At 38.3% G+C, this 17,527-nt stretch overlaps 1 protein-coding gene across 1 annotated transcript; it reads right to left on the bottom strand.

The window, feature by feature from the left end:
* Positions 1 to 229: 229 nt before the first annotated feature.
* On the bottom strand, positions 230 to 15,701 carry LOC139114521 (uncharacterized). Its single transcript, XM_070676306.1, has 3 exons — positions 15,501 to 15,701; positions 2,638 to 4,170; positions 230 to 2,216 (listed from the first exon to the last, which is right to left on the bottom strand). The coding sequence occupies exons 2-3, from the start codon at positions 4,142 to 4,144 to the stop codon at positions 970 to 972; spliced, it is 2,754 nt and encodes a 917-aa protein (XP_070532407.1). The 5' UTR covers positions 4,145 to 4,170; positions 15,501 to 15,701; the 3' UTR covers positions 230 to 969.
* Positions 15,702 to 17,527: the final 1,826 nt, after the last annotated feature.

Here is a 17,527-nt window from a genome sequence, read left to right as displayed (position 1 = left end):
GTGTTTGCAAATCCCAAATAGTGTCGCTGAAACATTTCCAAATTTACCCAATGTGAATACAGTAATAGTCCGACGTATTAAAAAAAATAAACAATAGCAACAAAAATCCTGTGCTGAGACCAAGATACCCCACCCCAGCCCCCAGCACTGGAGACGGATTTGTACACTATCCCCTATGGTGATGGTAAGTCAGTCCATTTGTACTTTTGTCAACTTGAAAAAACAACCCTTTTCGGAATTTTACATTTTTGTTAGATATTTATTACTGTAAGAAGTTCAGATTATTGACTATTAAAGGTTGAGTTTGAAGGATGATAGTATCTACTGGTCTAAATATATGTGCCTACAAAAGAACGAGGTTTAAATCGTAAAGGTAGTTTTCACTGAACATACACAACGTCCACAAGTTTAGGCGGTGCTTTCCACATCACAAGGTCAGCACAAAACATGAGTAAACATCTTTTATAAACAGTTAACCAAAGTCAGAGAAGTAATATCACAAATATAGATACCAAGGCTCGATCAGTTACATTTCATAATTATTCGAATCAGTGTCTTCTATAGTTTTGAAAAGTTGATTTAAAATACGATAGATAATGAAAACAAAAAGTGATAAGTATATAAACTTCCATAATCATTTGCAGCCCTAGCTGAGAAAGTTTGTCATTTTATGATAATAGTTTAATAGGATTTTGAGTCATTCAGTGTCCCCATAGCACAGTCCTTAAAGCCACATTCCTCAATGTCAGGGTTTGGTTGACATTGACAATTGACACGGCATTAGTCGTTTAATTGTAATTGCAAGCTTTATAAAGTCAATTGATTTGTATTTGAGATAAAGTGATAAACAACTTAAAGACACACGTATGTAATAATGAAACGCTAATAATACTGGTAATGCTCCTGGATGAAACTGATCATGCCATGAAGCTGCCAGACTGAACTTTCGTGTAATTGAAGGGTACCTTTTCAGGAACTTCCCAAAAAGTTGTCTAAAAATGCATTCTGAATATGTTTGTAGAAAGCATGGTCGACTTGGTAGCTGTCTGATTCTTTATTGACTTCGGTTTCATCAAGCTCCTGTAGAAGTGACAGTAGCTCTATTAAGCTGACAGCATTAAGGTCTTCTGAGTCGTCAGACAGCTCTTCGTCATCAATGGATGTAATTAAGGCTGTATTAGCAAGAAACCTAGCTGCAAGTTCACTGCCAATGCCATCAGAAGCTCCATCGGTTTTGTCCGCGGTTGCAGCAGTGTCTGAAGGGGAATCACTTTTGTCAGTTGATGATGACGAGTCATTGTCATCATCCTGCAAGAGAGTCCTAGCATCGGGATCTACAGCATCATCTGGAGGATGATTCATACAGCTTTCATGTGATTGCTGAGTATCAGGGGTTGTACTGCCCTCTTCCTGTGTGCTAGTTTGAGAAGTAGCTTCCATAGCTACCGTATTTCCACCGTCATTCCTTCCACGTTCAGCAGGGTTACTGGTAGATTGTGATCCGTCTGTTGAGTCTGCATTTTGAAGCGATGAAGGTGATGTACTGCTTCTTGTGTCCAAGTCGCAGTAAACCCTACTCATTTCACAAATCTGTAAAGTCAGATCATCTTCATAGTTTTCATCTTTCCCTTGTTCTTGACTGCCGTTTATCTTAACAGGTAAAGCATGTTCTGGAGCAAGGGCTTGAATATTGAGAACCTGTTCATTACGGTGTAATGTCACATTCACCTTACTGTTTTGGACTGCTCCTTGGGGAGAAACCTTTGAACCTTGGCTTGAATCAGTGCTTTCATCCAAAGTGTCTCCAGACTTAGGGAGAATTTCGGCACTGGCATAGTAGTCCATGTCGTCAACTTTATATTCAGATTGGATGATATGATCTACATTCCCTTCGTCATCACTATGTTCCTGTGGATACTGGTTACCAAAGTTGGATAAGGTGACATCTCCTCGATTACTCAGTTTAGGAATGTGTACGTCAAATGTGCTAATCAAATGCTTCTCATGCTCCTTTTCCATTTCCATTGCCCTGAGATCATTGAAGACATGGAATATAATCGTCAGTGAACGACATGCTGCGACAAGAACTGCGAGGAAACTTGTTCTGTTCTTTGCAAGAGCTACTAGTTTATCCATTGGTGACAAGTTATCCATCAGAAAGGCTTGATAGTCCTCAACGTCATTTGGAAAGACATACTGAAGAATGCATTTCTTCACTGAAATCAAATAAAAGAGAATCTATAACACATATTACCAACCAATGCAAGATATTCAGAGGTACAATTATTAAATGCATTGATTTTCCTAAAGGAACGATTAGGCGTCCCTGATGCCAATAGGCTAAGGAAATGAGAAAGAAGTAGAGTCTGGTTCATCCATTCGAGCAACAGCCCCGGGCCATAGCAATCTAACTTCTTATTTCTTAAAACACCTCTGTAGGTAGATGGCAACTGTTGAAGTATATCATGACTGAATTGAGTGATGTCGTATGCCTTCCATAACACTTTCATCCTCCCTTACTCTCATTCTTTAAATCTCTAAACTTGTTTACCAGGTTACAAGATAAGGGCACCTTTGCCTTTTTGCATACAATTGATGTCAAATATCAACTTCTGTCTTTCACTCTTTATTACCTACCTAGAGCAATTGTGTGTCTCCTGAGATCTGATGCATCATCTCCAAGGTTTTCCTCGATAAAATCAGATACAAATTTCCCAAACCGAACTAATGCCACTTCGGGTGTATATCTGATTCGCCCAGCTTCATCACTGGTGCTGGACGCGGCATAGACTTTCCATCTTGCCTGCCAGGAAGTAACACGCAACTTTGTGGTCGTATGCAGGCGAGTACTCCAAGCCTCGAGGTTCACTATTTCAGGGTTTTGGTACCACATCTTAGGTTTCATAATGACTCGTACCAACTGTTGCTGGGTGAAGAGTATTTCTCCATTACTCAGTCCCTGGAATAAGTTGTTTTCAGGTATGAAGTAATGAGGACAGTATTTTAGAGTCAGGCACCAATTGAGTCTCTGCAGTAAATCGGTCACACGCTGAGGTAAAAGACAGTTTGTCCATTCACTGCATGGAATCTCTTCAAGCATCCAGAGAAATATGTTTTTCAGATGGTAGGACTGTACTCCTTTCTCAGATGGATGCTTCAGGTACTTTTTGTAGATGAGTTTAACCATGATGTAGATGGACTTTTGCATTATTGTGACATCTTTGGCCAATCTTCGCTCAGCCAGACTAAATGATAGGCGCCACTCAAGAGAGGTTTTGCTATTTTCTGGCGATTTGGGTACAACGGCACACCCAATTTTGACTACTTCATTCACAAGTTGAACTGATGGCCACCCACTCATACGAAACCGAGATAACCATGGAGTAGCAAGTGATGGCCACTTCTGACATGGAAATGCAATCGCCATGTCGTAGATGAAGTGATTACCGTTATCTGCCAGAGCTGTCAAATGTACAGCAGGACCTTCAGAACCAACTTGGAAGAGATAATTACCCTCTGGATCTTTTTCATACATCTGGGCACCGACATAAAGCACCCAATTCTGAAGGGTGATTTTATGTTCAATCATTCTGTACAGATCTCCAACGACCAGTTTTGGACTGAGGTATACCAAGGTTGTATCTTGAAAAGCACCTAACATGATCACACTGACGCCTAGGAGTTTTTGAAGTGAGGCCTGTTGGCTGACTGTTAGTAAGACGTATCCCGGATGATCCTTGCAAAATTGCAGCTCAACAACACATTCCTCATCACCACCCTTATCTGATACACACATGTCATCCTTCATTTCAAGCACTGACAGCTGGTGGTACATCAAGTTAATGTCATACTCCTCTCCCTCTGAGCTGCCTGAAGACTCTGTAAGTGAAAACCCTTCAGTGTTACTACCGACTGGCTCAATTCTCATCTCGGACAATTTGAAGGTGAAGTTGATTGGAAGCATTTCGGAGTCGACCCATGGGTCATTTATCAGGAAGTTCTCAAACGTTTGTCGAATATCATCAATTTCATCATCAATCTCGTCATCCAGAGCTTCAAGGTGCTTTTTGTGTTTGTGTTCTTTGAACCCCAAGAATGCATTGTACCGTCTTGGTAACTGACTGCAGCAGCTCATAGGTATCATGTTGAATCTTGATGACGTAAATTTGCCTATAAATTGATGAAAAGTAGATTCAAATGATGAAAAGTAGATTCAAAACATGCATTGGTGAGGCATCGTGAAATACAATATCCTAGTGCATTCCCCTTGAACTTGAACACTATTCACGTTTATCATTTACAGCATTGAAACTGTGTACCTCACTATGAAGTCACCATTAAATTGATATCTTTGAACTCCAGAATATTGCTCGCAGGTTCTGAACAAGGGCATTGTATTATGGAATTTAATGTTATGAAGCGCGATTATCCTTTTTCCAAGCACTGTGTCGATACATAGAGGATCATATAGTTTCGTACTATTGGCTGTGATGCATATCCCTTCTATAGGAGATAATTTAGAGGATCATAAAGCAAAATTTCTTGCACAGAACACTGGTCTACAGCTTAAGCAAATATAGGCATACCTGATAAATAATAACTGAATCCTTTTAAGCCTATTATGATGTCATATCTGCCTATTGTTTATGAAAATTCAGTTTTGCACAGGGAATGATCATCATCTAAATTATGTCAAAGATACAGCCATGGAATACCTCTTCGTTATCTGTTTTCCTGTAGTATATCGCGCGACAGACAAAGGGCAAAAAGGCTGGTAAATCCCCGGCCCCTATCGGCATTAAAGGATAAGTGTTTAGGGCTTACGAATTCATCCCCGTGTTTAAACAATTCTAAGTGGCCTATCGATTCAGGTATTTTATCTAAAATTTGAAAAAACCTCAACAATTATACCTGTACCAAAGAGTATCTCCACCATAAAGCGTCTGTTTATCACTCAATATGATCAATTATAAACACAATCCTGACAGTTGTCTTTCTCACGTTGTAGCACACACGTTTTGACAATGTTCGCTCTAAAAGTCCATGTTAGAAACTTTATTTTCTACCATAAAATAACTGAAGTGATTCATGATACATTTTCTCGATATCATTTTTAAAGGGACATTAGCTGTAACTGTTGACTAATTTTTCACTACTCTGTTTCAATGTATCAACTACAGAATTTTACTATAATCCGATCATCATGACCAATGCCCGGTGTCTTGCTTGCCAACACAGCCTGTATATGTGAAATGACCGATGTTATTGTTGATAAATGTATAGTCCGGACCTGAATACAAAATTCAAACAATAAAAATGCAGATTATACTCATATAGGGTATATTTATGAGCTAAATATTAGGAATTTCTTCATGGTTCAGGGATTCACACCAGAAACTGCAGGTGATACACAAAAACAAACAAAATAAAAAAATGACCAAAGTTACAGCTAAAGGATCTTTAAGTGGTTTAAAACTCTCAGAAAATAGTGAAACTTTGGAATGAAGTTAACTATAGTGCACTCTGCCTTAAAATCAAGTCTGAAAACAACTTCAGTAGCTGTTCTGGTGATTTTTAACAAAGCGTAATGTATTTGATTAAAATCCAGAAAAATCACCCAAAGACAGATAGAGGTTTCGTCGTCATTCGACCTTCTCCAAATAAAGCAATCTCTTGGAACCTACACATAGTTGAACAGCTTTGATGCCCTTCTGAGAAAGCACAATGGTTTTAAGGTCCGAAATTCAATGATGAGATTGTTTGCTTTTTTATCTACAATGTATAGTATGGATTGACGCTCTTTCTGCTTCAGCAGTCTCACAGGTGCAATAATAATATCAACTTGAGAATGGTAGAGATTTCTTAATACACTTCGAAATGGTGTGAAACAAAACAAATATAACAACTCCGAAAGTAATCACGCTTATGAAAGAAAACGGCGTTTATTTAAAAAATAAGAATATTGACTCTATATTTATGTATGCAAATTTCGTCATTATTTCCAACATAATAACTTTACCAGCCATCTACTAAAAAGAATTCCGACAAAGTAACACTTTGGTCAAAAATTAAAAAATAACATTTTACAGAGACCAAAAATGAAGAAGTTAAATATGAACAATCTAATTAAACAAACATAAGCTGGAAATTATATTATAATTGTGATTTCACAACTTCCATCGCGTCCAGGACAGACATTAACTATATAATCGCAAATTTCTGAAATCAGTAAAATATGCAAATAATAATATAAATAACGCCAACTTTGCCGATTAATGTAGTATGCACTTCGAAATCAAAAGACTTAAGCTTCTGCTAAAACTTTCCCTTGCGAAACTGTCAACCATTCTCTTTCAAAATCCACGAAGAATATTGGAGATCACCTTGCCGCTTTTTGTAATATGGAAACGAAGAACCTAATACATTAAAGGTAACGATTTTTAAAGTTGAAAATGGCCGCCACCCTTGTGTTGACACTACGGGGAAAATTTAAGTTCGATTTTCACAAACATAAGTCGATGAAAACTATATATACTGTATATAAACAAAAAACAGGATGGTTGGACGGTCTCACATACATTACGTTTACTTTTTTTGTATATGGCACACAAGTTTTGTAGATAACATTGTAGATAAAAAGAACCAACTCATTTGAGTGTCTGGATAGAACACAAAAGGAAATTGCTAAATTACTTACCAAGTTGACCATAGAGACATAAGTTAATTAGGACAGCACTCTGGCTAAACAAACCATAATGCAATGTATACCTATTGATACCAATCTGTTTTTATAGACACACAAGGATAAACAGTGGAGTGGAGAGTTATATGATTAGTATTTCACTCAAATGAGTTGGTTCTTTTTATCTACAATGTTATCTACAAACTTGTGTGGGACGTACAAAAAAGTAATTTTATTAATATTATATATTTTATTAATATTATATAATAACTGTGCAAACAGAAATCTTGCGGACAGCTTTTGAGACATACAGTGAGCAGTGCCCAGAGCACGGCTGTGGCCGCTCGGCAGTCTTGTACACATTATACCCATGGCTGTGGCCGTCAAAGTTGCCAAATTTTTTACCCCATTTTGAGTGCGTAGGAGTCGGACTGCTATCGCAGTAAGCGGACGTCGTATTTGGAATGTGATTATAGGGGCTGAATTAGTGAATATTGATATTTTGAAACTTCAAACACTCGATTTTCAATTTCGATGTGTTTAGAAAACTGTATGTAAATATTTGGTGATAAATTAGTTAAGTTTAATCCATGGACGACGCAACTATATTTCGACGTGTATAGCGCTTACATATTGGACATGGGCTGTCTCTCTGTGTTGCGTTCGACACCTTGTGTGGTACGATGTGTTAACTTCGCCAAGTTTGTAGCGCCCGAAATAGCTTCTACCGAAAAAAACTATCCAAAACGGGACAGCAGCGTCACCTGACTTAATATGCTGTCACATGACTTGTAAAACGCTATCAATAAAGAGCGAAGTGAGTACAACGAACAGCGTGTCATGGTCCGAAAACTGAGGTCGTCCCATCGTCGTAAACCAAACACCCTCTTTACGGCAACAGTTTAGCGCTACCCGAAGCGAAGCTACTTCGAGCAGAAGGTCTATGGTGTCCAATCCATGCCAAAATTACTACTTTGATTTTACAACTTGACATGCAACTCCGTTTTCTATTTCACTACTCAACATGCTATTCCACTACTCCGTATCCTATTCCACAACTGTGTATGCTATTCCATTTTCTATTTCACAATTCAACATGCTCTTTCGAATTTCATTTCACAACACAACATGCCATTGCAAATCCTATTTCACAAGTCAACATGCTCTTTCGAATTTCATTTCACAACACAACATGCCATTGCAAATCCTATTTCACTACTCAACATGCTATTCCACTACTCCGTATCCTATTCCACAACTGTGTATGCTATTCCATTTTCTATTTCACAATTCAACATGCTCTTTCGAATTTCATTTCACAACACAACATGCCATTGCAAATCCTATTTCACAACTCAACATGCCATTGCAAATTCTATTTCACTACTCAACATGCTATTCCACTACTCCGTATCCTATTCCACAACTGTGTATGCTATTCCATTTTCTATTTCACAATTCAACATGCTCTTTCGAATGTCATTTCACAACACAACATGCCATTGCAAATCCTATTTCACAACTCAACATGCTCTTTCGAATTTCATTTGACAACACATCATGCCGTTCCAAATCCTATTTCACAATCCCATTCTAAACCTAGCTCTGCGGAGCAGGGCATTGTTACTGGCTATCGAACAAGATTCAAAATGGCGGACGCGAAATGGTCCCCTCGCACAGAGAGAGAAATGCGAACTTTGCACAAGTTTAAAAACGCAGCTTAGCACATTGTGTATCTAAACAAGATGAGCGTGCTCGAAAACTAGGATCGATCACGATTTTAAATTAAAAATTGGCTGTTTTTGGAAAAGAAACTGCGCGCTGCAATCAGCAGTTTTGTCTATGATGCACCGTGCGTGGGAGGCTGATCGTGAAAGACCGAGATTTAGGGGAGAACAATTTGATTTCTGGGGGGGGGGGGTGGTATGGAGGAAGTGGGTATGGGAGCAAATTTTTTTTTCCTGTCAGAGTGACAGCAATTTCTTTTTTCTACTGTCAGACCTGCATCAATTTTTTTTTCAAATGGAGTAGCAGTGCAATTTTATTTTTATTGGTCATCAAGTTTGTGATGCGTTGTATATAAGGGAGCTGTCATTATTTACGGCCTGAAACTCCGAAATTTCGAGTGACCCCCCCTCGCCAACCATGATGAATTTGAGTAACCTCCCTCTCTAACTCTGAAATTTTGACTGATCCCCCACTTAGAAAAGTTAAATACGAATACACGAAATTGTAAAATTTACAAATACAGCAACAATAAAGTCTTTTTTTTAAGACCTTTCAAATCCTGATGTACCCTGCTAGACTATCATCAGTTATCTCATGATGGTTCAAAAAGGTGAACACATCAAAATGAAATTCAAAGTCACAATAAAATAAAGATATAAAAGATCACGCAGTATCTAATCATATAGTATATTGTTTAATTTGGATGGATATTATGACAGGGTTTCACTAGGATATCTGACCGGGCAGAATTTGAAAGTACCGTACACGGGGAGAACATGAAAGAGGCTTAGGGGGCCCGGGGAAAGTGTCACAGGGGCTTTCCCCTATCTTGCATGGAAATTTTTAAGATATTGATGTGTGCAATGGTGCAGTCTGGTGCAATCTGAGAGGTGTTTTTTTAATTTTTTACTAAGTGAAACTGTTAGAATACCCCAAGGGGCAGAGCACGAGAGGGGGTTTCCCCTCTCGTATTGGAAATTTGAGAAATTGATGTGTTTAATAGTGCAATCTGAGAGGAGTTTCAGTTTATTTTGCACTCGTTTATTTTGCACTCAGTAAAACTGTTTGAAAATGACATTGAACACTGCAATATTTTTTTACATTTTATGCATGATCAGTTTTTGAGTCACAATATTCAACAACCAAGCAATGACAATACAATTTGTGAAAAACAGTTCTGTTTGCCAGAGACTGAAGACAAATGAATATACAGGAACAGAAAATCTGTGATCTCCTTTTGTCATTTCTCCAGCTGCCAGCTTCTAATGAAAACCTGAATATGGTATGTTTGCGATCCGGTGTTTGTGGTCAGAAAAACAAGGCTCACACATTGTATTTCATTATATTTTGTTGTTCCTCAATTTTTTATTGTCAAGGTACATCTTTCTGACAAATTTATATTGAGAAAATAATATATTGGTTTTAACACTTAGTTTATTGACTCCTGTCTTTTGTTTTAAATTTTCACATTTACGGAAGTCAAATAGTCCCCTTATAGTGCCTATGCCATTGAGATATTGCAACAGAAATCCTGAAATATGATTTCTTGGGTTAGAAAAGGGAAGGAAAACATTGAGTGTACTGAGGTGTAAAGTAGACCTATGTAGTGCATGCTTATATCATAAGTGCTGGGAAAAGGAAACATAAGAATTGCTTGTGGTAAAACATTTGCGCCGCCTATGGCGGCGCGCCGGCAAAGAATACATGAGAATAAGGTTTCCAAATTTTGCTTATTTCTGGTGCATTGTGACAATTTTTTTTCTCTTCTGTCTGTTATGACAATTTTTTTTTCTCAGGCCATGACAGGATCAATTTTTTTCTTCTCTCTCACCTGGTGACAATTTTTTTTTTTCTCAAAATCCTCCATATCCCCCTAGAAATCAAATGGTTCTCCCCTTACTATATGGCGTCTGATACGGATATGGTCCCATCGCATAGAGAGATGAAAGTGGGCTTTGTGTAAGTTCAAAAGCACTGCTTAGCTCATCGTGCATCTAGACAAGTTGAGCGTGCTCAAAATAGGAGATCGATCACGATTTTGGGTGAAAAAAAAACCGATTGTTTTCGGTGGAGAAACTGCGCGTTGCAACCAGTGGTTGGTTTTGCCTATGGCGGTCAGCAGGGCTGTGGTGGGAAACTGATTGTTTGTCATATGGTTGGTGAATATTTCCCATTTTATGTACCGATGCAAGCTGCCTAAATTGATGAATTCTTGTGAATTAATCATAGTGTAAAGACCCACAATACAGTTGTTAACAATCGATATCACAGATATGATTTTTATATTATCTTATATCTCGAATTACTTTACGATGCCAAACTTCAGTGAAAGAAAAAATATGATAAACAGAACAAAAAGTTATAAAATAAAAAAGTTACTTCATTTACTGGCCACGATTATACCCTTCAGATCTCCCCTCCCCCCCCTCTTGGCCAAAGAATCATAGTATATCTGATGCAGACTAAAATAAAAATGTGTTTCAGAAAGTAACTTTTGACGGATTTTTTTTCCTTTTACCTGAGTGCGTCATCTGTTTTTCTCAAGTTTCTCTGGCTTATTTTTTTTATTGAAATTTGTGGGGAATTTTTTTTTCGAAAATTGTCCACTCCCCAATGGTCCACCCCTTGCCGGCTAAAGGCCTCCCACCACAGCCCTGCTGACCGCATAGGCAAAACCAACCACTGGTTGCAACGCGCAGTTTCTCCACCGAAAACAATCGGTTTTTTTCAACCAAAATCGTGATCGATCTCCTATTTTGAGCACGCTCAACTTGTCTAGATGCACGATGAGCTAGGCTGTGCTTTTGAACTTACACAAAGCCCACTTTCATCTCTACGATGGGACCATATCCGTATCAGACGCCATATAGTAAATCTCGGTCTTTCACGATAAGCCTCCCACGCACGCGCACGGTGCACCATAGACAAAACTGCTGATTGCAGCGCGCAGTTTCTTTTCCAAAAACAGCCAATTTTTAATTTAAAATCGTGATCGAGCCTAGTTTTCGAGCACGCTCATCTTGTTTACATACACAATTTGTTAAGCTGCGTTTTTAGACTTGTGCAAAGTTCGCATTTCTCTCTCTGTGCGAGGGGACCATTTCGCGTCCGCCATTTTGAATCTTGTTCGATAGCCAGTAACAATGCCCTGCTCCGCAGAGCTAGGTTTAGAATGGGATTGTGAAATAGGATTTGGAACGGCATGATGTGTTGTCAAATGAAATTCGAAAGAGCATGTTGAGTTGTGAAATAGGATTTGCAATGGCATGTTGTGTTGTGAAATGAAATTCGAAAGAGCATGTTGAATTGTGAAATAGAAAATGGACTAGCATACACAGTTGTGGAATAGGATACGGAGTAGTGGAATAGCATGTTGAGTAGTGAAATAGGATTTGCAATGGCATGTTGTGTTGTGTTGTGAAATGAAATTCGAAAGAGCATGTTGAATTGTGAAATAGAAAATGGAATAGCATACACAGTTGTGGAATAGGATACGGAGTAGTGGAATAGCATGTTGAGTAGTGAAATAGGATTTGCAATGGCATGTTGTGTTGTGAAATGAAATTCGAAAGAGCATGTTGACTTGTGAAATAGGATTTGCAATGGCATGTTGTGTTGTGAAATGAAATTCGAAAGAGCATGTTGAATTGTGAAATAGAAAATGGAATAGCATACACAGTTGTGGAATAGGATACGGAGTAGTGGAATAGCATGTTGAGTAGTGAAATAGAAAACGGAGTTGCATGTCAAGTTGTAAAATCAAAGTAGTAATTTTGGCATGGATTGAACACCATAGAGGCGAAGGTCAGCGGAGCGGAAACTATTGCTCTGGCTCGCGAGAATGAGATCGTCCGAAAACTGTCACACTGAGTGTAACAATTCACTTGAATCTGGTCAGTGGACCATGAGAAAATTTTTCAAAAGAGGGACAGACAAAAACAAACAGCCAGCCAGCCAGCCAGCCAGACAAACAAACAGACAGACAGACAGACAGACAGACAGATAGACAGATAGATAGATAGATAGATAGATAGATAGATAGATAGACAGATAGATAGATAGATAGATAGATAGATAGATAGATAGATAGATAGATAGATAGATAACAGTACAATATCAATATACATACAGAAGCAAAAATGAAAGAGATTGCAACGTAACTTCCTCGAACGAACTAGTCTGGCACAGTAGCTGCCATTGGTTGACCTACTTGACCCTTGTGAGAAATTAAGTAGGCGTTACTTGACCCAAACACTGTTGTGTATGCATGTATTGTTTTCTATGACCCCACAGGGCGTTGTCTACATGTCCGTCCCCAGGGGTGGGTAGGTGTTTCGTTGTATCGCTAATAAAGATATATTCTACCAACCTTTGGTGTTTTGGTCTTAAACTTAGCACTGCCCTTGACAATCTTGCGTTAACGTTTTATATAACGTTTATTTATTGAGTGCCTAATTGGCCAAAGTAAGCAAGTGTAAATTACTAAGCTGTGGACGCTGTCACCAGATTATCACCGGATTAAATTTGACAAAGTCAACAACGAACGCGCCAGTAAGGTATACCTTACTGGCACTCAAACTCATCAGATAATAGATACAGCATGTTGATAAAACGTTAACGCAAGATTGTCAAGGGCAGTGCTAAGTTTAAGACCAAAACACCAAAGGTTGGTAGAAACAACGAAACACCTACCCAACCCTGGGGACGGACATGTAGACAACGCCCTGTGATGACCCCTGATAGAACGTTATGACCGCAACACACTTTCTCACTGCACCTGATTCAGGCTGAAGTTAAGTATTAGTTTCAAGCAGGAACGGTAAAGTCGCCTGGGTAATACTACAAATAGGCAATATGCAGGCTGTCTAGATTAAATTTCAACCCCAGTGGTGGAGTTCACAGGTAGCACCTTGCGTAATCCTGGTTAACACATTCGTTACCTATCTACCTACAGCGTTGTAATGTGGTGGTGAAATTTCAAAATTTTATTTCTTAACTTCTAAGTGCTGCATTTGCCAGCTTTCTTGCACCTCGCACATTTTCTCCCACCCTGCAAATGAGCAGTTTCTGTTCCTTGTTACCAGTACTCTAAGCCTTTGTGTTTCTTTTTCGCTGGCATATTTTGTGTGTAATTTATTGCTTGTTTACTTTCCAATCGAAGCTAAGGGACTGGTCAGTTTCTTCGGCATGGGGGGGGGGGCGGTGGATTATTTTTTGCTGGCGTCAAAAAGTGGCTGACCCCCCTATTCCAAATTGTGAAAACAGGGTGACCCCCCACTATTCCAAATTTCGAAAACAGGGTGACCCCCCCCGGGCGCGACATAGGTAAAACAAAAGGTGGACATAAATTATATATATATATATATATATATATATATATATATATATATATATATATATATTATATATATATATACACGTATGTATATTATATTTTACATTTTACATATATTTATATTTTAAATAGTCATTCTATGTTTTGATGAAATTGTTGACATGTCAGTTGTAAGATAGGAATTTCAAAGTGTCAATCTTAAAGTTTGAATACAGTACATTTTGAATGAGCTGTATTTTGAATGAGCTGTGAATGGATTTCACACTTTCTATGCTCTTTAACCAGATGTCCTGAACTGTTGTACAGAAATGGATGTCAATCATTAATATCAAAGAGGAAAAAGCAGTGAATCAAAAACTTTGATGGGTGTTAAGACTTGCCAACCATCAAATTAAATCTCCTGAGGAGCCATAGAGAGCTTTTTTAGCCAAATCTGATGTGTACAGTGTCTGAGAGGACCTTTTCTTGTAACATTGAAACCATAAAAGCACAGCTAATAATGACAAAAACTGCCTTTTTAACTGTTATTTTGTTCACAAAAAAGCATCTTTCTACAGAAAACCTGGGACACAAAGGAAATTAATTGCATCAATGAGAAGGAATGATATCTTGTCATTTTTCTATCTCTAAAATAGCTCATTACTTTAATATATCAGACATTTTTCAGCACGCCCTTCAGGTGCATGACTTTAATATATAAAGCATATACATCAGAGATATCAGGATGTTTCATATTTTTCAGCGCGCCCTTCGGGCGCCATACTTTAATAAATCAGAGATATATGCCAGAGATATCATGATGTTTGCTAAGTGAAAGTGTACCATTATGAAATCTGCATTTCATATGAAAAGCATGACAAATTCGTGATACTTTTCTGTTCTCTCTATGAGAATTCAGTATGAGAAAGCAACATGCACTATTATTTCACAATATATATTGATACATTAAAGTAATGAGCTTGAAGAGCACACTGAAAAATATTGAACATACAGATTTCTCTGATATATGTATGCTTGATATGTTAAAGTTGGGCGTGCTGAAAAATATGACTGATTATTAAAGTTACGCGCCCGAAGGGCGCGCCGAAAAATACAACTGAATGATGAAATTTGTGGCTGACACTAGCATTTTAGGCAATGATGAGCCTGTGTCAAAATTCAAAAACACACTGACCCCCCCTATTGGGCATTTCAAAAACATGGTGACCCCCCCCCCCCTATCACCAAAGTCAAAAACAGGGTGAACCCCCCCCCCATGAATCCACCGCCCCCCCCCAAGGCTGAAAAAACTGACTAGTCCCTAAGGTGCCTGTACTTTAGAACCAATATTGCACCCGGTCACATTCTTTCACTTGTACTGTTTCATGTTTTTATATTTCATGTGTATTTGCTTCCTGACTTCACCAACTATTGTATTTCTTTTTCTTACGCTGTTTTCACCCATTAGGCCGCATTTATTTCCATATTGGGGACTTAGTGTAGTTTGAGTACATGTTGTCTTCAGTGTAGTTATCTTTATACTTGTAGTGTCAGTGACCTCCCTAGGCAGTCACAACTCCGTAATTTCACCGATTGCTTGCATTAATGGGGTTGGACTTAGCATTCTTCAGAATATAGATGTTTGGCTAGTAATAAATCAGCCCTTATTGATCAAACCGTAGTGTATGCAGTGCATGTGATGTTTTCTACTACCGGAGATTGCACCTTATGACCGCAACACACATTCTTGCCTGTTTAGTATTGAAAAGAACTCACTTTGGTAAGGTTCACCGGGATAACTCGACAGGATCCACTTTCGCCGACCTCTTATCCAATGTAGAAAGTTATGACAAAAGGCTATATCGTGATGTCGTATCGTTTTGGCCCTTTTGACAACGAAGAAGTCGGTGGTTAGAACTGTTCGGCTGCAGCGCCACGTCTAAACCTCGTGATCAAATATGGCGCTTGTACGATGTACTGAAATGAGACCACAGTTTGCTGGCAAGTTTCCAAGCCCGAGTCTATTGACACCAAGCTAGGACTGTTCTTTGCTACTGGCACTGTGGTGTCGATAGCCACCAGCCCATGTATTTGGCTATTGAAACTTCTTCCGTTTTTTTTTCGTTTGCTTTAAGATTCACCCACATTTAGTTCAGATATTCATAACAACGTATCTTCTTGTTTTTTAGAAATCAGCTTTTATTGAACTCTGCAGGCTATATATTGCTGCAGCACCATGACTGTACTCACGACAAAAACGTGAGTTCTAAGCTTACAGTAAAGAAAATAGAAATCGATTTGCTTGGACACATCGGGACGGTCGTGTCATAGTCGTATAAGGCGGCTCTTGGTTATTGACACCCGGATGTCGATAGGTAATCCGCCCCTCCCGACCAAGTACCCTCAACGTACACAATACAATTATGGTTAAATTACTACTACAGTGTGATATTGCTGTTTACTTTGCAGACTGCAAAACAACTCCTACAATAGTAGTACAACCACAGGGAAATGCACGAAATTCATATATCATGATCATATATTATATGTGATATTTCCAATAAAGTACTTTATTTTAAACAAACGGTCACGTGTACCTAGCTTCAACACTTTAAAGGGCTAGGTATGATCAGCTTTATTTCTGAGCAAACTGTGCAAAAATTTCAAAGGAGATCAAAGGACCAAAATCAAATAGTCAATGTCAACAACCATTAATCCGCGTTCAAAAAAGTGGTGAGGGGGGGGGGGCTGGAGGAATTCAGGGGGGATTTGAAAATTTTTGGGGTAGTTGAGGGGGGACTTGAAAGTTTTGCTCTGCCTATAGGGGGGGGGGGACCTGAAAATATTTTGACTCCCAACATTTTGATGTCGTCCAATGGTTCTAATGTTAGTAATAATTAAACAAAATCTAGAACCGTTTTGTCAAATTTTATGTCTTTAATCTCGAAAAAGTCTACAAATGTATTAATGCCATTAAATTTTCGTAGAACAAGTTGGCCTTGTAATGGGGCAGGAGCTACAACTGTTGATAATTTTTCAATATTTCTATGCTATATATCAAACACAGTTTCTTGGTGTCTCTCTACAGCATGCTGCTGAAAAACACAATATTCAGTTTGTCAACAAAGCCAGTTTGTTTAAATATTGGTGATAATTAAATGATGCAAATGCACGGTACACGTAGGCTGTGTTGGCAAGCTGAGTACTGGATAGCTCAACATTCTGTAGGGAGTAGAACAAGAACACAATTGTATAAACTGAACAAAAATATTGTCAAAATAAAAAGTTAATACAACTACTGCCCTGCTACTACATACTGGCAGTGACAGTGATACATGTAGCTCTGACTCTGATGTAGTTTAAGAAGAGTTTTGGTCATAGGACACTCAATTGACAGTGACACACACATCTACTTGTACACATAGAAGACTAGGGGACTAACAGTTACCATGGATTTTTGAATTCTGGCATATGAGAACAATCAAATATTAGAGAAAAAAGATGGGGTCACCATATTTGATCTTATACAAATGTACAATGAAAAGTCAGTTTTTCTAAAATCACTTAAAATCAATATATAATACCATTCATTTCAAGTTCATGCAGTGAATGAAATTTTCACATCTCATTGTACCAATAACACAAAAGTAAAACTTTGAACAGTAAAGACTCTAATTTAAATGGAAAAATGTGTGACTAAATGGAATCTTTTATTTTTTATCAAATTTGCCATTATTACACCCAAAATTTCTGAGATTAAAACATTAATTTCATGGAATATTTTAACCTTCCAGTATTGTCAA

The sequence above is a fragment of the Ptychodera flava genome, chromosome 16 (genome assembly GCF_041260155.1).
Source record: "Ptychodera flava strain L36383 chromosome 16, AS_Pfla_20210202, whole genome shotgun sequence".
Lineage (NCBI taxonomy): Eukaryota > Metazoa > Hemichordata > Enteropneusta > Ptychoderidae > Ptychodera > Ptychodera flava.
This window is presented reverse-complemented; position numbering and strand designations above follow the sequence as displayed.

Excerpts from the sequence above, each read along its gene's own strand:
- LOC139114521 (XM_070676306.1), bottom strand. The coding sequence starts at position 4,144 with ATGATACCTATGAGCTGCTGCAGTCAGTTACCAAGACGGTACAATGCA. Across the intron at positions 2,217-2,637 it reads GAGACACACAATTGCTCTAG|TGAAGAAATGCATTCTTCAG; the intron begins GTAGGTAATAAA and ends ATTTGATTTCAG.